Source organism: Salvelinus sp. IW2-2015, unplaced genomic scaffold, assembly GCF_002910315.2.
Source record: "Salvelinus sp. IW2-2015 unplaced genomic scaffold, ASM291031v2 Un_scaffold961, whole genome shotgun sequence".
In the NCBI taxonomy this organism is placed as follows: Eukaryota; Metazoa; Chordata; class Actinopteri; order Salmoniformes; family Salmonidae; genus Salvelinus; species Salvelinus sp. IW2-2015.
Genome location: NW_019942665.1, coordinates 267,456 through 291,407, shown reverse-complemented (window position 1 = coordinate 291,407; position 23,952 = coordinate 267,456). Strand labels below are relative to the sequence as shown.

The window sequence follows — 23,952 nt, the reverse complement described above, 5'->3', positions numbered from 1 at the left end:
TTGGCCATGTACTGTTATAATCTCAACCTGGCACCGCCAGAAGAGGACTGTCCACATCCCAGAGCCTGGTTCCTCTCTAGGTTTCTTCCTAGGTTCCTGCCTTCTAGGGAGTTTTTCCTTGCCACCGTGCTTCTACATCTGTATTGCTTGCTGTTTGGGGTTTTAGGCTGGGTTTCTGTATAGCACTTTTTGACGTCGGCCTTTTTACATCAGCCGACGTCAAAAAAGGGCTTTATAAATACATTTGATTGATTTATGTTTAAGAGGCAGTGCTGCAGAGTAAAGCTGTAATACCCTGTTGCACCTCTACAGGCGTTCTGGGCAACTTGACCCTTCCAGCACGTGGCTAGACCACCGACAGAGATGTGTTTGACTGTCGCTGACATCCACACCTTCACTAGGGGCACTAGAATGTAGTCAGCAGCGCTACTTCTTTACCTTAGTCCAGCATCTTTGCCTGTTTAGTTCTTCCGAATTCTGTGAGGTTTAAACGGCAGGTATTCTAGTGTCTTCCCTCCTTACTTCTCTCTCCCGTGTTCTAATTCTAAATCTGCTGGAGATCATGCTTTCTGAACTCTGTACCTTTTGTTGCTGAGGCAACCTGCCACATTATTTCATAGATAGGTTAAAGATCCGAGTCCTGGTTTCCAAACTGTTTCACAAATATACAGCTCCATTGTAGCAGTCTTGATTTGTGGTTTACTGTATGACCCACTGCATTCTGCCATAAGACTGTCCTGCTCAGAAACGTGAGAGAATGTACAGTAAATACAAAGACAAATAAATTGTTTAACAATATTCAAACTTTATTGATTTTAACATCTTGAATCTAATGGCAAAACTATAAAAGAAAACTTAAGGCAAAACAAGATTCCAGGCAAAAAGGACACATCAAACAAGCATAAACCATTAGAGTTGTAGGCATCCTGACTATATGCAACAGCAAGTGTCTGTCAACACATTAACCTGTGTGTGTCTGTGTGTGAGAGAGAAAGGTGAGAGCAAAGCTGAGGAATCATTCCATAAGACCTATGACTTTTTATTTAACAGGACTTAGATCAAGGTGGCATGTGGACATGGTTAAAAAGCAATAAGGCAACAAAAAAAAACAGCTCCAGAGCTTCACACTAATAATGACAGCTGCCTCGAGAGCCAGAGACATGTAAAGATCAGCCAACTGGGTACAATACTAACGTACACCGTTGTTCCAGAGAACGCTACATTCTAAGGTCAAGAATGTAAATTCCATTTTTGGTTGGAATGTAGGCAAGTCATGGAATGCTTGGTGACAATATTTAGGACAATTTGCCATACTATGCATGTCTGTGGCTCTGGCCAGCTAACCCATTCTTCTGTGTCTGGTTTAGGCTCCCAAAGCGAAGTGTGATTGAGAAAACAAAGACAACATTTAAAGATGCTCTTATAACACAAAGCATCTTTGATTTCATCTTTACAAGGGGTCTGAAAATGTGGAGTCCCTTTGATATCTATTGGGTGTACTATCCCGTTACAACAAAAATAACCTTAATTTATGTTCAACTGAGTAAGGCACTTTTCTTGAAAAGGTGCAGGGAGAGGAACTGTGTGAGTCTACGGGCACTGGAAAAAATTGGCAACAATTAGAATATTTGTATTAGTTGCTGTGGGTACTGGCGATGTCATGTGACATCTACTGAAAGAAAATACTATCTCACTGCAAGATGGTGCATTTCTATGGTAGGCAGTCATTTTAAATCAGTTTCAAAAACAAACATTGTGTCCTTAGGACTATGGCAAAAGGAGAAATAACAGGGAAGTAACACTCAGAATGCTGGATTGATTCACAAATGCTTATCAGTTGCCACAGCATACTGTGAAGCTGTGAACGCAGCCAAGGCAAAACTAGATTTGTACTTCTGACATGCCATAGTTCGGGGGTCTTTGGGACGTAGCCTAATGCCGTTGGGTGACTGTAGATGAATATTGTAAAAGGCATGCTTAAAGCAATCAAGAAAAAAAACATGAAATCAGGGACAATGAAGGCCAAGGAAAGACGCATGCGCAGATTTAAATGACATTGAGTGTGTTCATACAAAACAACAAAGTGATAATTTTTTCCCATCATTAGGAAAATATTGAGCTAAGAGTTCTCACAAGCATTCATACATTTTTGGAAGCAATACAAAAACAATAAGGCAAAAAGTAGAAAGCAAAGCTTCGTCAGTGCAACGCTCCATTTTCCATGCCAAGACTGAGGACTTTGATGCACATTGTTTAGGCATACTCTCCACTAGCATACTGTTTGACAAATTCATCAAGTGGTTCTTTTTATTTTAAGTGTCTGAAGCACCATGAGCCTAATTCAAAATAAAATATAACAATTTCAAGCATTGGACATGCAAACATGCAAAAAATTACAAACAAAAACACAACCAAGTCTTGACATTGACAAGCCACTGCAAGCGAAAGCAATTGATAAAACACTAAAAAAAGATCCATCATCTTGCCTTTACACGATTGAAAGTGGAAACCTTGAAGGTAGATCAACTGAAGGACATGACAGCTCTATGTACAAGGTGGACATCACACTGTTAGCAGCAAGCTAATCAAAGAACTAGACATACTGTACGAGCACTACATTTGGGAAACCTACAGTGCCTTGAGAAAGTATTCAAACCTCTGGACTTTTTCTACAATTTGTTGTGTTACAAAGTGGGATTAAAATGGATTTAATTGTAATTTTTTGCCAACGATCTAGACAAAATATTCTAACGTCAAAGCAGAAGAAAAATCCCCCAAAAACTTCTAGGAGTTTTGCACACCTGGATTGTGCAATACGTGCACATTATTCTTAAAATTATTCAAGCTGTCTAGTTGGTTGTTGATCATTACTAGACAGCCATTTTCAAGTCTTGCTATAGATTAATGAGCAGATTTAAGTAAAAGCCCAACCAGGCCACTCAGGAACATTCAATGTTGTCTTGGTAGAAACTCCAGTGTATATTTGGCATTGTGTTTTAGGAATTGTCCTGCTGAAAGGTGAATTTGTCTCCCAGTGTCTGTTTGAAAGCAGACAAATCAGGTTTCCCGCTATGGTTTTACTTGTGCTTAGCTCTATTCCGTTTATTCTTATCCTAAAAACTCCCTAGTCCTTGCCGAAGACAAGCATACCCATAGCATGATGTAGTCACCACCATGCTTGGAAATATGAAGAGTGGTACTGAATGATGTGTTGGGAGTATCCCCAAACATAATGCTTTGTATTCAAAACAAAGTGTCAAATTTCTTTTGCCACATTTTCTGCAGTATTACTTTAGTGCCTTATTGCAAACAGGATTCATGTTTTGGAATATTTTTTTTCCTGTACAGGCTTCCTCCTTTTCACTCTGTCAATTAGGTTAGTATTGCGGAGCAACTAGAATGTTGTTGATCCATCCTGTTTTCTCCCATCAGTCATTAAACTCTGTAACTGTTTTAGAGTCACCATTGGCCTCATGGTGAAATCCCTGAGCGGTTTTCTTCCTCTCCAGCAACTGAGTTAGGAAAGACGCCTGCATCTTTGTAGTGACTGGCTGTATTGACACACCATCCAAAGTGTCATTAATAACCACCATGCTCAAAGGAATATTCAAATGTCTGCTTTTTTATTTTTTACCCATCTTCCAATAGGTGCCCTTCTTTGCAAAACATTGGAAAACCTCTCTGGTCTTTGTGGTTGAATCTGTGCTTGAAATTAACTGTTCGACCGAGGGACCTTAGATAATTGTACGTGTGGGGTTTTAGAGATGGAGTAGTCATTTAAAAATCATGTTAAACACTATTATTGCACACAGAGTGAGTCCATGTAATTTACATGACTCATTAAGCACATTTTTACCCCTGAACTTATTTAGGCTTGCCATAACAAAGGGGTTGAATACCTTTCCACTCGAGACATTTCAGCTTTAAATTTTTAATTAATTTGGAAACATTTCTAAAAACATAATTCCACTTTGACATTTTGGGTATTGTGTGCAGATCAGTGATACAAAATCTCAATTTAATCAATTTTAGGCTATAACAACACAAAGTGGAAAAAGTCAAGGGGTGTCAATACTTTCTGAAGGAACTCCTCTCCTTGGCACTGCACTTAAAAAAAGGCAGAGCTCACTGGGAGAAAAGAAAACTCCCAAAATGAAAAGGACATCTCAACATTGCATCCATTTTAAGTTCAGGGACCAGGTATTAGTTAGTTATTTGATCATTTCAAAACTATCAGTCCAATTTATGCATGACTCCAGGAAAAACAAATGTATTAAGAACTAAGCCAAAAATTATTCTTCACTATTATTTTTCAAAAACACAGGCTATAAGGATGTGCCTGTACAATATGAGGGGGAACTAGCACTAGGGTGCTGTGGGGAACATTCAAAACTTCTGCCTGCATAGGTGACATCTCAACCAATGCCATTATAATCAATTGATACTGTAATAGGTCTTCATCCATCAAAGACCAAGATGAGGAACTAATGTATCGGTCTACTCTTCAATAATAAAAGGCTATTCAGTCCAGCTGGGATACTAGGGTTCTGCTGTTCAGGGTTGGGCCCAATTCATTGCAATTATTCAGCCAGTTCAGGAAGTCAACTGAAATTGAAATCATTCCCAATCTTCTATGAGGAACATTTTGGAATTTCAGGTAACTACTTGGTTTGAGTGAATTAAAAATGGGATTGAGAACCACCCTGGTTCTGTTCTCTCTGCTCATCACCAATATCAGCACTGTGTTACCGCTCCTGTCACCAGACTGCTTTTACTTCACAACAACGACACTCAGGCCTCAGCTAGGAGGAAGAGGAGCAGCATCATAATTCTCACTCATCCCCTCTAAGTCACATTTAACATTAAAGGCACTTTACTGCTATCACTGTACGCATCAATAAGGTGCAGGCTGTCTTATCTTCATCTCTTCCATTCAACACTTGAATTCATAATTAGACTTATTTAATCATTCTCATATATTTACTACAATCTTTTATCTGTAGAACCCTTCGACCATGTCCCAAAGACTTGACTCATTGCGATTGCCTTCCTGTTAAGGGAAGATCTCAAGTCTACTGACTCGACTCTTCACTGTGATCCGTTTGGCTGAAGCCGGTAAAGACAGAGGGGGTTGTAGAAATGGGGATTGATTTGGGTGTATTGCATTGAGCTGCTCTCTTGGCAGCGTGTGGTGTGTGCTGTGTCTTAACACCAAGAGTCTGACTCATCCTCCGCTTCAGATGGAGGCATCTTCATACAGAATATTCTAACTTAAAGAATGGAGTACTGCTTCTAGTTCTCTTTTTGTTTGGACTTTCTCAGGTACCTCTACCATCAGTTGATTATAACCCCTTTATATAGGTGTGAAAAACCCTGCCCAGATCTGTCCCACGACAAACAAGAATAAAAGCTATGCTGCATCATCCAGTCATCAAATTCTGAAAAATAACAGGGGAGGGGACCTCAGTGTTTCCGAAGCGTTACCAAGGTGCATGAAGGCCACAAGCTAATGCCATGGCAGCCCCACTATATTCCAACAGAACAGAAAGTCCTTCACATAAATGACTGTTGGCTCTTTAAATGGCAGGCCAGGCAGGTAAAACATTAAAATGAAGGGCCAGGGGAGAGGAGCAGTAAATGAAGCTGATTTTCCTCCAGTCACAATGACTAACTGAATGAGGAGGGGGGGAAAGAGGGGAAACACAGTGATGTAATCCTATGTGCTGAAGGCTGCACCAGGGTGTGAGAAATGCGTAGTGTACTACATCCAGTAAAAGATGTGGCGCAAATGTGGGTGTGTACCACAGGAGGTTGGTGGCACCTTAATTGGGGAGGACGGGCTGGTGCTAATGGCTAGAGCCGGAATGGTATCCGTTCCAAACTAAACACACAACAGAAGGCTGCTGAGGAGAAGACGGCTCATAATAATGGCTGGAACGGAGCAAACGGAATGGAATTAGACACATGCCATGCGTTTGATGCCATTCCGTTTGCGCCGTTCCAGCCATTATTATGAGCCGTCTTCTCCTCAGCAGCCTTCTGTTGTGTGTTTAGTTTACAGCCCATGTGTGTATTCAGGCTACAGGCCTAAACCACAGGTTGCTAGCACAATGCAATGAGGAGTGGGGATTGTGGGAGAAACACTGTTTGAGAGAATCACAATGGCCAGGGGTTAGGGGGTTGATATTAGGAGGTTCCAGCTGGCCCGGGAGGGGTGGGGGGCCAGAGTAGGTGTTGGTGTGGGTCCTTCAGAGGGTGTGGTAGTTGCGGTCCTTGGACTTGCAGAACTTGTAGAGGAAGAAGAGCACAGCCTGCAGGCCCAGGACCAGCACGATGCCCCCAATGAAGCTTGCTGCGTCAAACGTTGCATTCTTATGAGGTGCAGGAGAGGGCCCCACTGGTGACGCAGTGCTGTCTGCACAGGGTGGGAGTGAGAGCAAAGTCATACCACTGTATCGCCACTAGCCTCTAGGGCTATGTAGAACCACAAACATATTGATAATACACTGGTGGAATTGAGTTTTGATTCAGTAATTTGATTCAGTAATATGATTTGATTTCAGACTGGGCTTGCATGGGAACTTACTTGAAGCAGTCGTTGTGTCAGAGACTGGGACGGTGCCGTTAGTGGGCAGGGCGGTTGGTACTGCAGTGGTCAGGTTAGCTGGACACAGCAGTAAGATATCAGTTTAAAACCATTTCACCACTTACAAAAACAGTTGACCATTTACCCATATTTAGGGTTGACATTACAACCATCAGGCCACACAGTAGAGACACACTGATTAGAAGGGAGCAGCTGAGAGGCTGGTTTTTGCTGGTTACCTGTGGTGGACTCAGTGGTAGAGCTGTTAGTGACATTGCTGACCGTAGGGGTGAGGGTAGGGATAGCAGTCGTGATGGGGGTAAGGGGTTTGGCTGAACTTGAAGTAAAAGGCAGCACTGAAGAGACCGACACAGAGAGAGACAGAGTATAAAGCAGGGCTGTGACGATTTCAGTATTGCAATATTTTTTCCAAGGCAAAAATGAAAACACAAAGCAGACCTAACACTACGGTCCTGCTGTACGTAAAATATTGTGCACTATTGCTTGGAAAATAAACGTGACTCTGGAAGAGAACCTAATCACGTTCGTCTCCAACATTAGGGCTGTTAATCTAAAGTAGTTAAATCCGCTTTGCTTTTTGTTTCCTTGCCACAATACTAATGAGTATCGCGATACTGGTATCATCCCGGGCCTAGTATAAAGCAGGGAAGAAAGAGACATACCACCATAACAACCAGGCTACATCTGGATAGTCCCAAAATGCCTTCTGCATTCCCCTCCTGCCTTCCATTTTGATCTGACAGGATTTGGTAGGTGAATGTAATAGCGTGAATTCATACAAATAGCTTTCGCCCATCTAATCCTTTTGGACCAGTGGAATGACAAGGGAGGAGGAAGGCAGCGACAAAGCAATTAGGAAAGGAGGGAAGCATTTCAGAGTATTGAGAGAAAGCAACTGACACCACATAGAGATATAGAATGTCTACATATGCCTAGATCAGTCACTTTCTGTTGAAGGCCAGTCCTGTGTCATGTTAACAAAGTGACAGTCACTGGAATGACAAAGCACATGTAATCCCTCTGGAGTAGCCTTTAAATGAACCAGGTGATGGTATTGGACTTTACCTGAGCAGGTTTCATTGGAGCAGGCGCCTATGCTCATGTTCTGACTGTTTACGGTGACGTTGACACAGGAGACATCTGGAGTTGCTGTAACTGAACAGAGGGGATAAAAGGAACAAACAAGCACCAATGAAAGATGTCGTTTTCCAGTAGAGCACTAACACAAAGACTACATGTGTTCAGGTGATCGGGAATCTTTAGGAAAACTATATTAATCCTGGCACCATAGGGAACATGAGCCATTTACGAACACAAGGGCTGCATTCCAAACACTGAAGACACCCTATCCCCTCAGCCCTCAAATTAAGTGGACACTTCTGATGATGTCTGACGAGTATACACTTGCAGGGTAAGGGAGGAAGGAATGATTTTTAAATGGACCGCCCTTGCACAGAAATTCGTCACTCGTTCATCCCGCGATGATTGTGTTTCAGCCACCGGTAGCTTGTGGGTGCTTTACATATGCTACAGTCAATTACAATTGCAAGTCTACTTACAATTAACTGTATAATGATTAATACACTGCTCAAAAAAATAAAGGGAACACTTAAACATCACAATGTAACTCCAAGTCAATCACACTTCTGTGAAATCAAACTGTCCACTTAGGAAGCAACACCGATTGACAATAAATTTCACATGCTGTTGTGCAAATGGAATAGACAAAAGGTGGAAATTATAGGCAATTAGTAAGACACCCCCAAAAAAGGAATGGTTCTGCAGGTGGTGACCACAGACCACTTCTCAGTTCCTATGCTTCCTGGCTGATGTTTTGGTCACTTTTGAATGGTGGCGGTGCTTTCACTCTAGTGGTAGCATGAGACGGAGTCTACAACCCACACAAGTGGCTCAGGTAGTGCAGTTCATCCAGGATGGCACATCAATGCGAGCTGTGGCAAAAAGGTTTGCTGTGTCTGTCAGCGTAGTGTCCAGAGCATGGAGGCGCTACCAGGAGACAGGCCAGTACATCAGGAGACGTGGAGGAGGCCGTAGGAGGGCAACAACCCAGCAGCAGGACCGCTACCTCCGCCTTTGTGCAAGGAGGTGCACTGTCAGAGCCCTGCAAAATGACCTCCAGCAGGCCACAAATGTGCATGTGTCTGCTCAAACGTTCAGAAACAGACTCCATGAGGGTGGTATGAGGGCCCGACGTCCACAGGTGGGGGTTGTGCTTACAGCCCAACACCGTGCAGGACGTTTGGCATTTGCCAGAGAACACCAAGATTGGCAAATTCGCCACTGGCGCCCTGTGCTCGTCACAGATGAAAGCAGGTTCACACTGAGCACATGAGCACATGTGACAGACGTGACAGAGTCTGGAGACGCCGTGGAGAACGTTCTGCTGCCTGCAACATCCTCCAGCATGACCGGTTTGGCGGTGGGTGTCATGGTGTGGGGTGGCATTTCTTTGTGGGGCCGCACAGCCCCTGTCTCTTATACACATCTAGATGTGTATAAGAGACAGCTTGTGAGACCATATGCTGACACATGCACATTTGTGGCCTGCTGGAGGTCATTTTGCAGGGCTCTGGCAGTGCACCTCCTTGCACAAAGGCGGAGGTAGCGGTCCTGCTGCTGGGTTGTTGCCCTCCTACGGCCTCCTCCACGTCTCCTGATGTACTGGCCTGTCTCCTGGTAGCGCCTCCATGCTCTGGACACTACGCTGACAGACACAGCAAACCTTTTTGCCACAGCTCGCATTGATGTGCCATCCTGGATGAACTGCACTACCTGAGCCACTTGTGTGGGTTGTAGACTCCGTCTCATGCTACCACTAGAGTGAAAGCACCGCCACCATTCAAAAGTGACCAAAACATCAGCCAGGAAGCATAGGAACTGAGAAGTGGTCTGTGGTCACCACCTGCAGAACCATTCCTTTTTTGGGGGTGTCTTACTAATTGCCTATAATTTCCACCTTTTGTCTATTCCATTTGCACAACAGCATGTGAAATTTATTGTCAATCGGTGTTGCTTCCTAAGTGGACAGTTTGATTTCACAGAAGTGTGATTGACTTGGAGTTACATTGTGATGTTTAAGTGTTCCCTTTATTTTTTTGAGCAGTGTATATGCCTACTATATGATAGCTAGCAAAATAATTAGCTAACTAACGGTTAGCCTGCCTAGCTGGAACTTCTGAAGAATGAAAACATTTTATTTAAAAAATTTCCAAAAACGAACCAAACATCATTACTTTTACAAGACGTGTTTGTGCCGTCATGTGCATTAGTAGCACAATTTATAACTTATTTACATTTGTTTTTACTTACACTTCAATGTTGACGTTTTCATTTTTGGCAGACGTTTCTTAGCGGATGTACAATCGTCGCAAATTTAATTATGGGGAGTTTCAGACCCCAAAGTGAACATAATTGTACACTCGCAAACTCGACTAAAAACGAGGGCTGAGGGGCGTACGTTTTAAAACTTCCCTTGCTTGGCGAATCATTTGGACCGCCCTCCAAGATGGTGACAGGGATTCCCCCAAGGGCATAAGGCGAGGTTAAGTGGACGAGGGTGTGTCTTTTATGAGTTTGAACCACAGCCAAGTATTATCTTGTTTTCAGTCAAATGGGATGGGCTTGTCAGCTCAGGAGTCTAGTGTGAGTTCAGTCATTCTCCTTCCTGGAAAGTCAAAAATCATAGCCAGCCCCCTCCCCCACTGCATGATCTTTCCCATTACTGATTAATCCAAGGGGGTGGATAGATACACTACAGTTCAAAAGTTTGGGGTCACTTAGAAATGTCCGTGTTTTTTAAAGAAAAGCACATTTTTTTGTCCATTAAAATAACATCAAATTGATCAGAAATACAGTGTAGACAATGTTAAATGTTGTAAATGACTATTGTTGCTTGAAAAGGCAGATTTTTTATGTGATATCTACAGAGGCCCATTATCAGCAACCATCACGCCTCTGTTCCGATGGCACGTTGTGTTAGCTAATCCAAGTTTATCACTTTAAAAAGGCTAATTGATCATTAGAAAACCCTTTTGCAATTATGTTAGCATAGCTGAAAACTGTTGTGCTGATTAAAGAAGCAGTAAAACTGGCCTTCTTTAGACTAGTTGAGTATCTGGAACATTTGTGGGTTCGATTACAGGCTCAAAATGGCCAGAAACAAAGCACTTTCTTCTGAAACTCGTCAGTCTATTCTTGTTCTGAGAATTGAAGTCTATTCCATGGGAGAAATTGTCAAGAAACTGAAGATCTCATACAACGCTGTGTACGACTCCCTTCACAGAACAGCGCAAACTGTCTCTAACCAGAATAGAGGGAGTGGGAGACCCCGGTGCACAACAGAGCAAGAGGACAAGTACATTAGTGTCTAATTTGAGAAACAGATGCCTCACAAGTCCTTAACTGGCAGCTTCATTAAATAGTACCCACAAAACACCAGTCTCAACGTCAACAGTGAAGAGGCGACTCTGGGATGCTGGCCATCGAGGCAGAGTTCCTCTGTCCAGTGTCTGTGTTCTTTTTGCCATCTTAAATCTTTTTGGCCAGTCAGAGATGGCTTTTTCTTTGCAACTCTGCCTAGAAAGCCAGCATCCCGGAGTCGCCTCTTCACAGTTGACGTTGAGACTGGTGTTTTGTGGGTACTATTTAATGAAGCTGCCAGTTAAGGACTTGTGAGGCATCTGTTTCTCAAACTAGACACTAATGTACTTGTTCTCTTGCTCAGTTGTGCACCGGCGCCTCCCACTCTCTCTATTCTGGTTCTATTCTGAAAGTGCTCTGTTTCTGGCCATTTTGAGCCTGTAAATCAAACCCACAAATGCTGATGCTCCAGATACTCAACTAGTCTAAAGAAGGCCAGTTCTATTGCTTCTTAAATCAGCACAACAGTTCGCTAACTATGCTAACATAATTGCAAAAGGGTTTTCTAATGATCAATTAGGCTTTTAAAATGATAAACTTGGATTAGCTAACAACGTGCCATTGGTTGCTGATAATGGGTTTATGTGGATCCATTACAAATCTGCCATTTCCAGCTACAATAGTCATTTACAACATTAACAATGTCTACACTGTATTTCTGATCAATTTGATGTTATTTTAAATGGACAAAAAAAAGTGCTTTTCAAGGACATTTCTAAGTGAACTCAAACTTTTAAACGGTAGTGTGTGTACACACAATCTATATAGAGATATGAGTCCCATTCAAAAGTTTGGACACCTACGCATTCAAGGATCCTTTATTTTTTACTATTTTCTACATTGTAGAATGATAGTGAAAACATCAAAACTATGAAACAACACACATGGAATCTACACACAAAGCCCATAATGACAATGAGAAAACAGGTTTTTAGAAATCTTGATTTCATCAGACCAGAGAATCTTGTTTCTCATGTCTGAGAGTTCTTTAGGTGCGTTTTGGCAAACTCCAAGCAGGCTGTCACATGCCATTTTACTAAGGAGTGGCTTCCGTCTGGCCGCTCTACCATAAAGGCCTAATTGGCGGGGAGTGCTGCAGAGATGGCTGTCCTTCTGAAAGGTTATCCCATCTCCACAATGGAACTCTGGAGCTCTATCAGAGTGACCATCAGGTTCTTGGTCACCTCCCTGACCTTCTCCCCCGATTGCGCAGTTTGGTCGGGCGGCCAGCCCTAGGAAGAGTCTTGGTTGTTCCAAACTTCCATTTAAGAATGATGGAGGCCACTGTGTTCTTGGGGACCTTCAATGTTGCAGACATCTGAGACACAATCCTGTCTCGGAGCTCTACAGACAATTCCATAGACCTCATGGCTTGCTTTTTCCTCTGACATGCACTGTCAACTGTGGGACCTTTATATAGACAGGTGTGTACGACCCTGCCTCACGCAGGAAGCGGCGCAGGTCCTAATCCAGGCACTTGTCATTTCCCGTCTGGATTACTGCAACTCGCTGTTGGCTGGGCTCCCTGCCTGTGCCATTAAACCCCTACAACTCATCCAGAACGCCGCAGCCCGTCTGGTGTTCAACTTTCCCAAGTTCTCTCACGTCACCCCGCTCCTCCGCTCTCTCCACTGGCTTCCAGTTGAAGCTCGCATCCGCTACAAGACCATGGTGCTTGCCTACGGAGCTGTGAGGGGAACGGCACCTCCGTACCTTCAGGCTCTGATCAGGCCCTACACCCAAACAAGGGCACTGCGTTCATCCACCTCTGGCCTGCTCGCCTCCCTACCTCTGAGGAAGTACAGTTCCCGCTCAGCCCAGTCAAAACTGTTCGCTGCTCTGGCACCCCAATGGTGGAACAAACTCCCTCACGACGCCAGGTCAGCGGAGTCAATCACCACCTTCCGGAGACACCTGAAACCCCACCTCTTTAAGGAATACCTAGGATAGGATAAAGTAATCCTTCTAACCCCCCCCCCCCCCCCTTAAAAGAGTTAGATGCACTATTGTAAAGTGGTTGTTCCACTGGATATCATAAGGTGAATGCACCAATTTGTAAGTCGCTCTGGATAAGAGCGTCTGCTAAATGACTTAAATGTAAATGTGTGTCCCTCCAAATCATGTCCAATCAATTAAATTTACCACAGGTGGCCTCCAATCAAGTTGTAGAAACATCTCAAGGATGATCAATGGAAACAGGATGCACCTAAGCTCAATTTCCAGTCTCATAGCAAAGCGTCTGAACACTTATATAAATAAGGTATGTTTTTTTAATCAATTTGCAAAAACGTCATGAAACCCATTTTCGCTTTGTGATTATGGGGTATTGTGTGTAGATTTTTTATTGGTTTTAAATCGATTTTAGAGTAAGGCTGTAACGACACAAAATGTGGAAAAAGTCAAGGGGTCTGAATACTTTCCGAATGCACTGTACATTTTTGGCCATCAACCGGTTGGTGACCACCGCTTTCGTGTGTGCCCACTGCACAACAAATTAAGCCAACTTCCTTGAGTTCACAGAAAATGTCTTTAAGGGACCAAGTGTTAAAACGCTCTATATTTATTTGTGTGTGTGTATTGTTAGATATTGCTGCAGTGTTGGAGCTAGAAACACAAGCATTTCACTGCACTGGCAAGAACATCTCAATCTGTGTACGCAACCAATAAAGTTTGATTTGATAAAGAAACAGCGTGATATCAATAAAGCTAGGTAGACTTGCTGCTGTTCATAGCATAAACACATCAACTCTAACAGAAACCTACAGGTGATTTATCTCATGCTCGTACTGTTCTGAAACTTTGAGCACTGCCACTACCCTAGTCTTGCTAAGTAGTGGAGAATCTTAATTGAATACTCCTCGCATTCTCTCCTTCTCAAAACCCCACTGGAGGAGAAGGTCAGAGGGGAGGGACCTCTGGTTCTCTCATCCAATGGGGTTTTGAGAAGGAGACGAGAGGACACGAGGAATATGCAATTAAGATCATCCGTGTGTGACCCCACTATCCGTGTGTGTGTGTGTGTAAGGCAGGCTTTTCCATTGGTAGAGGTGGCTGTTACCTCACAGGCAGCTATGAAAGGTGGCGCTCACTAACACACATTCCAGAAGGATCTTGACATCAGTGTGAGACAAACCCACTGCAAGGGGCATCCAGTGAGAGAGAGCGGAGGGAAGAGGATTGTCAGAGGGGAAATCCTTAAAGCGCCTAGTGCTGCATAACGCTTTGTGTTTCTTACATCCAGACCAGTACACTTTGAGCTAAACCAGCGGACATGTGAAGCTCAGTGGGATTAAAATACAGCCTTCAGAACAAAAATGGAGCCCCTTTGAGGCCTATGCGTTGTTTACATGAAATCCCTAAACCAATGATAAATCTGGTAATAACAGTGGGGCTTGCAGTAACTCACCACAATGAACTGGGTCATTACCTGGGCCTAAGTGTGCTGGGTCTGTATTGTAGCCAACTTTAGAATGGCCCTCTCCACGGTCAGTCTGTGTGAACTTTCAGATTTACTGAGTTCATATCTAATTGGTGATCCTGTTGTAGGGCTTGTGAGAAGCATTAGTTCAGACCTCCGACCTACTGTGTGGTGAGAGACGTTAGTTCTGGTGTGTGTGTGTGTGTGAGAGAGAGAGACTGCTGAGTTGTTCCTTCTGGTGTGTGACACAGCGCTGTGGGGATTTTGTCTGTCAGTCATTAACCACGTTTCCATCCACAGTTTTTAAATCAGAATAAAGTCATACATTATTAAAAAATATATAATTCACAACAGCTGTGATGGAAACAAGTAATTAGGGTACAATTTTATATATGCGACAGAATTAGTTTGTTCGACAAGGTGGGATCTTTGTCTTGTAAAATGAATTACGGGAGAAATGGAGGTGGAAATACCTTTATGTGCAAATATTGATATCAAATCAAATTTTATTAGTCACATGTGCCGAATACAACAGGTGTAGACCTTACAGTGAAATGCTTAATTACAAGCCCCTAACCAACAATGCAGTTACAAAAACAAACAAGATACAGATAAGAAATAAAAGTAACAAGTAAACAGTAAAATAACAATAGCGAGACTATATACAGGGGGGGTACCGGTACAGAGTCAATGTGCGGGGGCACTGGTTAGTTGAGGTAATATGTACATGTGGGTAGAGTTATTAAAGTGACTATGCATAGATGATAACAGAGTAGCAGCGGTGTAAAGGGGGGGGGGGGGGGGCGTCAATACAAATAGTCTGGGAGGCCATTTGATTACCTGTTCGGGAGTCTTTAGGCTTTGGGTAGAAGCTGTTGAGAAGCCTTTTGGACCTAGACTTGGCGCTCTGGTACCGCTTGCCATGCGGTAGCAGAGAGAACAGTCTATGACTAGGTGGCTGGAGTCTGACAATTTAGGGCCTTCCTCTGACACGCCTGGTATAGAGTCCTGGATGGCAGGGAGCTTGGCCCCAGTGATCTACTGGGCCGTTCGCACCTTGTTGTCGGAGGCCAAGCAGTTGCCATACCAGTAGTGATGCAACCAGTCAAGATGCTCTCGATGGTCAGCTGTAGAATCTTTTGAGGATCTGAGACCCCATGCCAAAATTTCAGTCTCGTGTGTGGGAATAGGCTTTGTCGTGCCCTCCTCACAACTGTCTTGGTGTGCTTGGACCATGTTAGTTTGTTGGTGATGTGGACACCAAGGAATTTGAAGCTCTCAACCTGCTCCACTGCAGTCCCGTCAATGAGAATGGGGGCGTGCTCGGTCCTCTTTTTCCTGTAGTCCACAATCATCTCCTTTGTCTTGATCAAGTTGAGGGATAGGTTGTTGTCCTGGCACCACACGGCCAGGTGTCTGACCTCCACTCTATAGGCTGTCTCGTCGTTGTCGGTGATCAGGCCTACCATTGTTGTCATCGGCAAACTTGGAGTTGGAGTCGTGCCTGGCCGTGCAGTCATGAGTGAACAGGAGTACAGGAGGGGACTGAGCACGCACCCCTGAGGGGCACCTGTGTTGAGGAACAGCATGGCGGATGTGTTGTTACCTACCCTTACCACCTGCGGCTGCCCATTAGGAAGTCCAGGATCCAGTTGCAGAGGGAGGTGTTTAGTCCCAGGGTCCTTAGCTTAGTGATGAGCTTTGAGGGCACTGTGGTGTTGAACGCTGAGCTGTAGTCAATGAACAGTGTTCTCACGTAGGTGTTCCTTTTGTCCAGGTGGGAAAGGGCAGTGTGGAGTGCAATACAGATTGCATCATATGTGCAACTGTTGGAGTGGTATGCAAATTGGAGTGGGTCTAGGGTTTCTGGGATAATGGTGTTGATATGTGAGTCATGTCCAGCCTTTCAAAGCACTTCATGGCTACAGACGTGAGTGCTACGGGTCGGTAGTCATTTAGGCAGGTTACCTTAGTGTTCTTGGGCACAGGCACTATGGTGGTCTGTTTGAAACATGTAGGTATTACAGACTCGGACAGGGAGAGGTTGAAAATGTCAGTGAAGACACTTGAAAATTGGTCAGCGCATGCTCGCAGTACCTGTCCTGGTAATCCGTTTGACCCTGCGGCCTTGTGAATGTTGACCTGTTTTAAGGGCTTATTCACATCGGCTGCGGAGAGCGTGATCACAGTCTTACAGAACAGTTGATGCGCTCATGCATGTTTCAGTGCCATTTGCCTCGAAGCGAGCACAGAAGTATTTTAGCTCATCTGGTAGGCTCGTGTCACTGGGCAGCTCTCGACTGTGCTTCCCTTTGTAGCCGGCAATGGTTTGCAAGCCCTGCCACATCCGACGAGCGTCAGAGCCGGTGTAGTACGATTCGATCTTAGTCCTGTATTGATGCTGTTTGAAGGTTCATCGGAGGGCAAAGCGGGATTTCTTATAAGCTTCCGGATTAGTCTCGCTCCTTGACAGCGGTAGCTCTAGCCATTAGCTCAGTGCGGATGTTGCCTGTAATCCATGGCTTCTGGTTGGGGTATGTACGTACAGTCACTGTGGGGACGATGTCGTCGATGCACATATTGATGAAGCCAATGACTGATGTGGTGTACTCCTCAAGGCCATCGGAGGAATCCCGGAACATATTCTAGTCTTTGCTAGCAAAACAGTCCTGTAGCTTAGCATCTGCTTCATCTGACCACTTCTTTAATTGATCTAGTCACTGGTGCTCCCTGCTTTCATTTTTGCTTGTAAGCAGGAGGATAGAATTATGGTCAGATTTGCCAAATGGAGGGTGAGGGAGAGCTTTGTATTAGAGGTCGACCGATTATGATTTTTCAACGCCGATACCGATAATTGGAGGACCAAAAAAAAGCCGATACCAATTACTTCGGACAATTTTTTCAAATTTATTTGTAATAATGACAATTACAACAATACTGAATGAACACTTATTTTAACTTAATATAATAAATCAATTTAGCCTCAAATAAATAATGAAACATGTTCAATTTGGTTTAAATAATGCAAAAACAAAGTGTTGGAGAATAAAGTAAAAGTGCAATATGTGCCATGTAAGAAAGCTAACGTTTAAGTTCCTTGCTCAGAACATGAGAACATATGAAAGCTGGTGGTTCCTTTTWACARGAGTCTTCAATATTCCCAGGTAAGAKGTTTTAGGTTGTAGTTATTATAGMAATTATAGGACTATTTCTCTCTATACAATTTGTATTTCATTAACCTTTGACTATTGGATGTTCTTATAGGCACTTTAGTATTGCCAGTGTAACAGTATAGCTTCCATCCCTCTCCTCGCCACTACCTGGGCTCGAACCAGGAACATATCGACAACAGCCACCCTCGAAGCAGCGTTACCCATGCAGAGCAAGGGGAACAACCACTCCAAGTCTCAGAGCGAGTGACGTTTGAAACGCTATTAGCGCACACCCCGCTAACCATTTCACATCGGTTACACCAGCCTAATCTCGGGAGTTGATAGGCTTGAAGTCATAAACAGCGCAATGCTTGAAGCACAACGAAGAGCTGCTGGCAAAACGCACGAAAGTACTGTTTGAATGAATGCTTACGGGCCTGCTGGTGCCCACCTCGTTCAGTCAGACTGCTCTATCAAATCATAGACTTAATTATAACATAATAACACACAGAAATACGAGCCTTAGGTCATTAATATGGTCGAATCCGGAAACTATCATCTCGAAAAGGAAACATTTATTCTTTCAGTGAAATACGGAACCGTTCCGTATTTTATCTAACGGGTGGCATCCATCAGTCTAAATATTCCTGTTACATTGCACAACCTTCAATGTTGTCATAATTACGTAAAATTCTGGCAAATTAGTTCGCAACGAGCCAGGCGACCCAAACAGTTGCGCAAGAGAAGTGACAATTTCACCTGGTTAATATTGCCTGCTAACCTGGATTTCTTTTAGCTAAATATGCAGGTTTAAAAATTATATACGTCTGTGTATTGATTTTAAGAAAGGCATTGATGTTTATGGTTAGGTACACGTTGGAGCAACGACAGTCCTTTTTCGCGAATGCGCACTGCATCGATTATATGCAACACAGGACACACTAGATAAACTAGTAATATCATCAACCATTTGTAGTTAACTAGTGATTATGATTGATTGATTGATTATTTTTTATAAGATAAGTTTAATGCTAGCTAGCAACATACCGTGGCTTCTTACTGCATTCGCGTAACAGGCGGGCTCCTCGTGAGGTAGGTAGTTAGAGCGTTGGACTAGTTAACCGTAAGGTTGCAAGATTGAATCCCTGAGCTGACAAGGTAAAAGTCTGTCGTTCTGCCCCTGAACAAGGCAGTTAACCCACCGTTCCTAGGCCGTCACTGAAAATAAGAATGTGTTCTTAACTGACTTTAGTTAAATAAAGGCGTACATTATTATATATATATTTCTTTAATGAATATAATTTATTTATTTATTTAAATGATCGGCGTCCAAAATTACCAATTTCCGATTGTTATGAAAACTTGAAATCGGCCCTAATTAAACGGCCATTCCGATTAATCGGTCGACCTCTACTTTGTATGCGTCTCTGTGTGTGGAGTAAAGGTGGTCGAGTTTTTTTTCTTCTGGTTGCACATTCAACATGCTGATAGAAATTTGGTAAAATGGATTTAAGTCCCCAGCTACTAGGAGCGCTGCCTCTGGGTGAGCGTTTTCTTATGGCGGAATATAGCTCATTCAATGCTGTCTTACCACCACAGTCAGAGGCTGGCACTATGTAGACAGCTACGAAAAATACAGATGAAAACTATCTAGGTAGATCGTGTGGTCTACAGCTTATCATGAGATACTCTACCTCAGGCGAGCAAAACCTCGACGAGCAAAATCTCGAGACTTCCTTAGATATCATGCACCAGATGTTATTTACAAAAATACATAGCCCGCCGCCCCTTGTTTTACCAGACACTGCTGTTCTATCCTGCCAGTACAGCGTATAAGCAGCCAGCTGTATGTTCATAGTGTCGTCGTTTAGCCATGACTCCGTGAAGCATAAGATATTACAGTTTTGAAATACTTTTAGCGTCGCTGATGCATACAAGCCGCTGATGCACGCCTTTGGAACATCTGCATAAAAAAAATCTAGACCCACACAGAAACTTCTTTTTATATATAAAAAAATCTAATAAATCCATTTAATATACACCATCACAATAAATCCATTATTTATTTTAGGCAGGTCGAAAGAAACATTATGATATGAATAAAATGTACAGTTGAAGTCGGAAGTTTACATACACCTTAACCAAATAAATTTAAACTCAGTTTCACAATTCCTGACATTTAATCCTAGTAAAAATTCCCTGTTTTAGGTCAGTTAGGATCACCACTTTATTTTAAGAATGTGTAATGTTCAGAGAATAGGAGAGAATTATTTATTTCAGCTTTAATTTCTTTCATCACATTCCAGTGGGTCAGAAGTTTACATGCACTCAATTAGTATTTGGTAGCATTGCCTTAAATTGTTTAACTTGGTCAACCGTTTCCGGTAGCCTTCTACAAGCTTCCCACAATAAGTTGGGTGAATTTTGGCCCATTCCTCCTGACAGAGCTGGTGAACTGAGTCAGGTTTGTAGCCTCCTTGCTTGCACACGCTTTTTCAGTTCTGCCCGACCATTTTCTAAGGATTGAGGCAGGGCTTTGTGATGGCACTCCTATACCTTGACTTTGTTGTCCTTAAGCCATTTTGCCACAACTTTGGAAGTATGCTTGGGGTCATTGTCCCTTCGGAAGACCCATTTGAGACCAAGCTTTAACTTCCTGAATGATGTCTTGAGATGTTGCTTCAATATATCCACATAATTTCCCTGCCTCATGATGACATTTATTTTGTGAAGTGCACCAGTCCCTCCTGCAGCAAAGCACCCCCACAACATGATGCCATCATCCCCGTGCTTCACGGTTGGGATGGTGTTCGTCGGCTTGCAAGCATCCCCCTTTTCCTCCAAACATAACGATGGTCATTATGGCCAAACAGTTTGCACCAAAGTACGTTCATCTCCAGGAAACAGAACGCGTCTCCTTCCTGAGTGGTATGACGGCTGTGTGGCCCATAGTGTTTATAGTTGCGTACTATGTGTTTGTACAGATGAACGTGGTACCATCAGGCGTTTGGAAATTGCCCAGGGATGAACCAGACTTGTGGTCTACAATCTTTTTCTGAGGCCTTGGCTGATTTCTTTTGATTTTCCCATGATGTCAAGCAAAGAGGCACTGAGTTTGAAGGTAGGCCATTGGAAATACATCCACAGGTACACCTCCAATTGACTCAAATTATGTCAATTAGCCTATCAGAAGCTTCTAAAGCCATGACATCATTTTAGGAATTTTCCAAGCTGTTTAAAGGCACAGTCAACTTAGTGTATGTAAACTTCTGACCCACTGGAATTGTGATACAGTGAATTATAAGTGAAATAATCTGTCTGTAAACAATTGTTAGAAAAATTACTTGTGTCGTGCACAAAGTAGATGTCCTAACCGACTTGCCAAAACTATAGTTTGTTTACAAGAATTTGTGGAGTGGTTGAGAAATGAGTTTTAATGACTCCAACTTAAGTGCATGTAAACTGCCAACTTCAACTGAATTTCAGTAAAACAGGATAGGAGTATGTCATCTGGCTATACGCCATGCCATAGGCCAGGGTTCCCCAACTGGCGGCCCACGGGCCTAATTTGGCCCGCTTACGCTCTGTTCCTTGCCTCAGGCTGCACACGCTGGTCTCTTTTCAAGTGATCATATTTCAATCTAATATTCAACATGTTTCGATTTAGAAGGGCCTATTAACAAATGGGCAGGATAAAAAAAACAGACGTCCATATGCACTCGAATAGCGAATGGAAGCTGCTTTCCCGCAGATCATTTTTCAAATCATGCCGGGTAGGCTACTGCGGTTTTATAGTGCAGCCGAGAAATAAATACAGTAGCAGCTGGGATCATCCTCTTTTTAGTGGTAACCGCAAAAACTGAGGGCCTACACTCAGCTTAGTCCACATAATCAAGGAGGATAATGTGCCTGGAACCTTCTATTCAACTTACCACACCCACAATTTAGATAGTCCTATAATATGTAGTTTGCTATGTTGAAGTAAATTATGCAAATCATGATGACAGACACACAGGCTCTCTAAAAACATCCCACAACCCTACGTAGCTTAAATGGCACCACCTCCTAAAACACACAATCGGATTTGCTCGGCTTCTTCTCAGCATCACACACACAGGCACGCACATACCTGGGAATGACGCACCTGTTCACCTTTATCACTCAGCACTGTGTCATGGGCAATGATCTGGGCTTGGCTTACAAAACCCAATTAAAACAACCTGTAACCTCAATTCACTGGGCTGATAACATCCACAGGCAAACAGAGTTTGGATGTGACAGTCAGAGCAGCAGGCTGTTGGCTGGCTATATAAAGACTTATAAACTGGGTGGTTAGAGCCCTGAATGCTGATTGGCTGACAGATGTGGTATATCAGACCGTATACCACGGGTATGACAAAACATTTATTTTTACTGCTCTAATTACATTGATAACCAGTTAATAATAGCAATAAGGCACCTTGAGGGTTTGTGGTATATGGCCAATATACCACGGCTAAGGGCTGTGTCCAGGCACACCGCAAAGTCGTGCCTAAGAACAATCCTTAGGCGTGGTATATTGGCCATATACCACACGCGCCCCCCCCCCCCCCCGTGCCTTATTGCTTAATTATACTGTATGACTCAGGCATCTAGGAGCTTAGTATATCACACCATCGACCAAAGCCTAAAAACTAACAAACATCCCCACTGGAGATTTTGAGACCACAATATCAAGACATTTATCATGATAGTCTGACCAGGCATTTCCATTATCATAATGAGATAATTGTGTAGCAAAGTGTTCTTGTCCAAGGACCAGCAGATATATCTGTACTCTCTAAAATGGCTGGTGTGGAAGAGGTTTGAGGCTAAATGTCCTAGTAGCTTCTTAAACTACCTAAGCAGACACTTTTACTAAGGACACATTTCTCTGTTCACTGCCTTGCCCAAATGGCCCATTGTCCCAGTCCTTTTTGACTTGCATCTCAAAATGGCTACCTCTTGATCCTTTGGAATGACAATGTCAATAAACAGAATCAACTGGCTTACAATGTACCTGAAAGAGAACGATACTGTCTGGTAGTTTAATGTTCCTAAATTAAAATTACAGTATGGCCCAGGAAATTGTAGGCTTAAGCTTACATGCCAAAATGTATGACTCTTCACCACAATATCATGCATGCAGGAGCAGGAAAGGTAGGTACTTACATGTGCAGTTCATCCATTGACAGTCACCAACACATGCTTCACAATCAAGTGCAGCACATTCAACTGAAACGGGAAACATCAATTAACATAAGTAATTACAAGTGTATAACTAAAGTTAGATGTAATTTGCCCAACTTTAACGGATATAGACCTAATTGGACCTACCAGGGAGATATTTACTAGGCAAAACATTACTCATCAACTGTATGTAAATCGTTAGTCACAGGGAGTGGTAAAGTTACTCAGCGATTCCTTGTACATGAAATCAGTCTAACGTTACGAGGTGAGAAAGGTCATGTCAACATCAAGTGCATTACATTTAAAATACCTGTGTCAATGAGGGACTTTAACATTGTCCCTCTGTTCGTGTGACTTGTGTAGCTTCATAGCTAACTAACTAGAGCTTCATAACGCAACAAAAGTCTAATGTGACGCAAGGCTGACAGGCTTGTTGTTGCATATGATAACAGCCAGCTGGACATGGGCAACAAGAGAATAGATGGCCGATTCACTAACCATCCATTTTCGAAAGTTGTTGTGAAAGGGTCAATTAAAAGCGATACTTTTGCCTGTAAGTTTAGGGTTGCTGGCTGGCGTTAGTATTTTTTTTATTCTAAAAGCTAGTTAGAGGACGATAACGTGGGCTGCTTGATGTCGCGCGCGCGCAGTCTGTTAGCTAGCTGGCTAAGCTCCGTACATATCCTTATAAAAACCAACTAGCTTGACCTGATTTGACAACACGTGGGATTCGCACAAATAATTTAAACAAACTGTTTGCAGTCACATTCGGGGGAACTAGATAGACATGTGACATAAATATGCACTCAAACGTCTCGCGCAGTTACCTCTCCTTAGTTAGCTAGCTAACGTTAGCTAGCTAGCTCGCTGGCTTTCCAATGCAGAAAGCGCAAGAACAGGTTGTGCTGTGCTTCGTAGGTCGCAAACTTACCTACGTCTGCAGCTGTTGTTGCACTCACCAATGCGAGTACCAATGTAGCGTACACAAGTTTTAAGAACATGTTGTTTAATTTCAATTTTTCCTCAATTTGTTCTACCCGAATTATAGTCGCAAGAGAGATCTGGATATCTGCTGGATACGGGGCTTGTTGCTAACTTGCTACTTCCTTCTACACAGGTCATGTGGC

The 23,952-nt window shown here is 43.1% G+C and overlaps 1 protein-coding gene across 2 annotated transcripts; it reads right to left on the bottom strand.

Annotated features, from left to right (window-relative positions):
* Nucleotides 1–785: 785 nt before the first annotated feature.
* cd164 (CD164 molecule, sialomucin) lies at nt 786–23,948 on the bottom strand. 2 transcript variants are annotated; one of them, XM_024136583.2, is made up of 6 exons: nt 23,757–23,948; nt 22,808–22,870; nt 7,673–7,762; nt 6,826–6,942; nt 6,587–6,664; nt 786–6,415 (listed from the first exon to the last, which is right to left on the bottom strand). In XM_024136583.2, the coding sequence occupies exons 1-6, from the start codon at nt 23,824–23,826 to the stop codon at nt 6,249–6,251; spliced, it is 585 nt and encodes a 194-aa protein (XP_023992351.1). In that variant the 5' UTR covers nt 23,827–23,948; the 3' UTR covers nt 786–6,248. The 2 variants fall into 2 exon arrangements, with proteins under 2 accessions (XP_023992351.1, XP_023992352.1); XM_024136584.2 differs by lacking the exon at nt 6,826–6,942.
* Between the last annotated feature and the right edge of the window lie 4 nt (nt 23,949–23,952).

Coding starts and splice junctions, on each gene's coding strand:
- cd164 (XM_024136583.2), bottom strand. CDS start 23,826: ATGTTCTTAAAACTTGTGTACGCTACATTGGTACTCGCATTGGTGAGT. Junction 6,943..7,672: donor CTCCAATGAAACCTGCTCAG/GTAAAGTCCAAT, acceptor CGGTCTCTTCAG/TGCTGCCTTTTACTTCAAGT. Junction 6,665..6,825: donor TACCACTGAGTCCACCACAG/GTAACCAGCAAA, acceptor TGCTGTGTCCAG/CTAACCTGACCACTGCAGTA.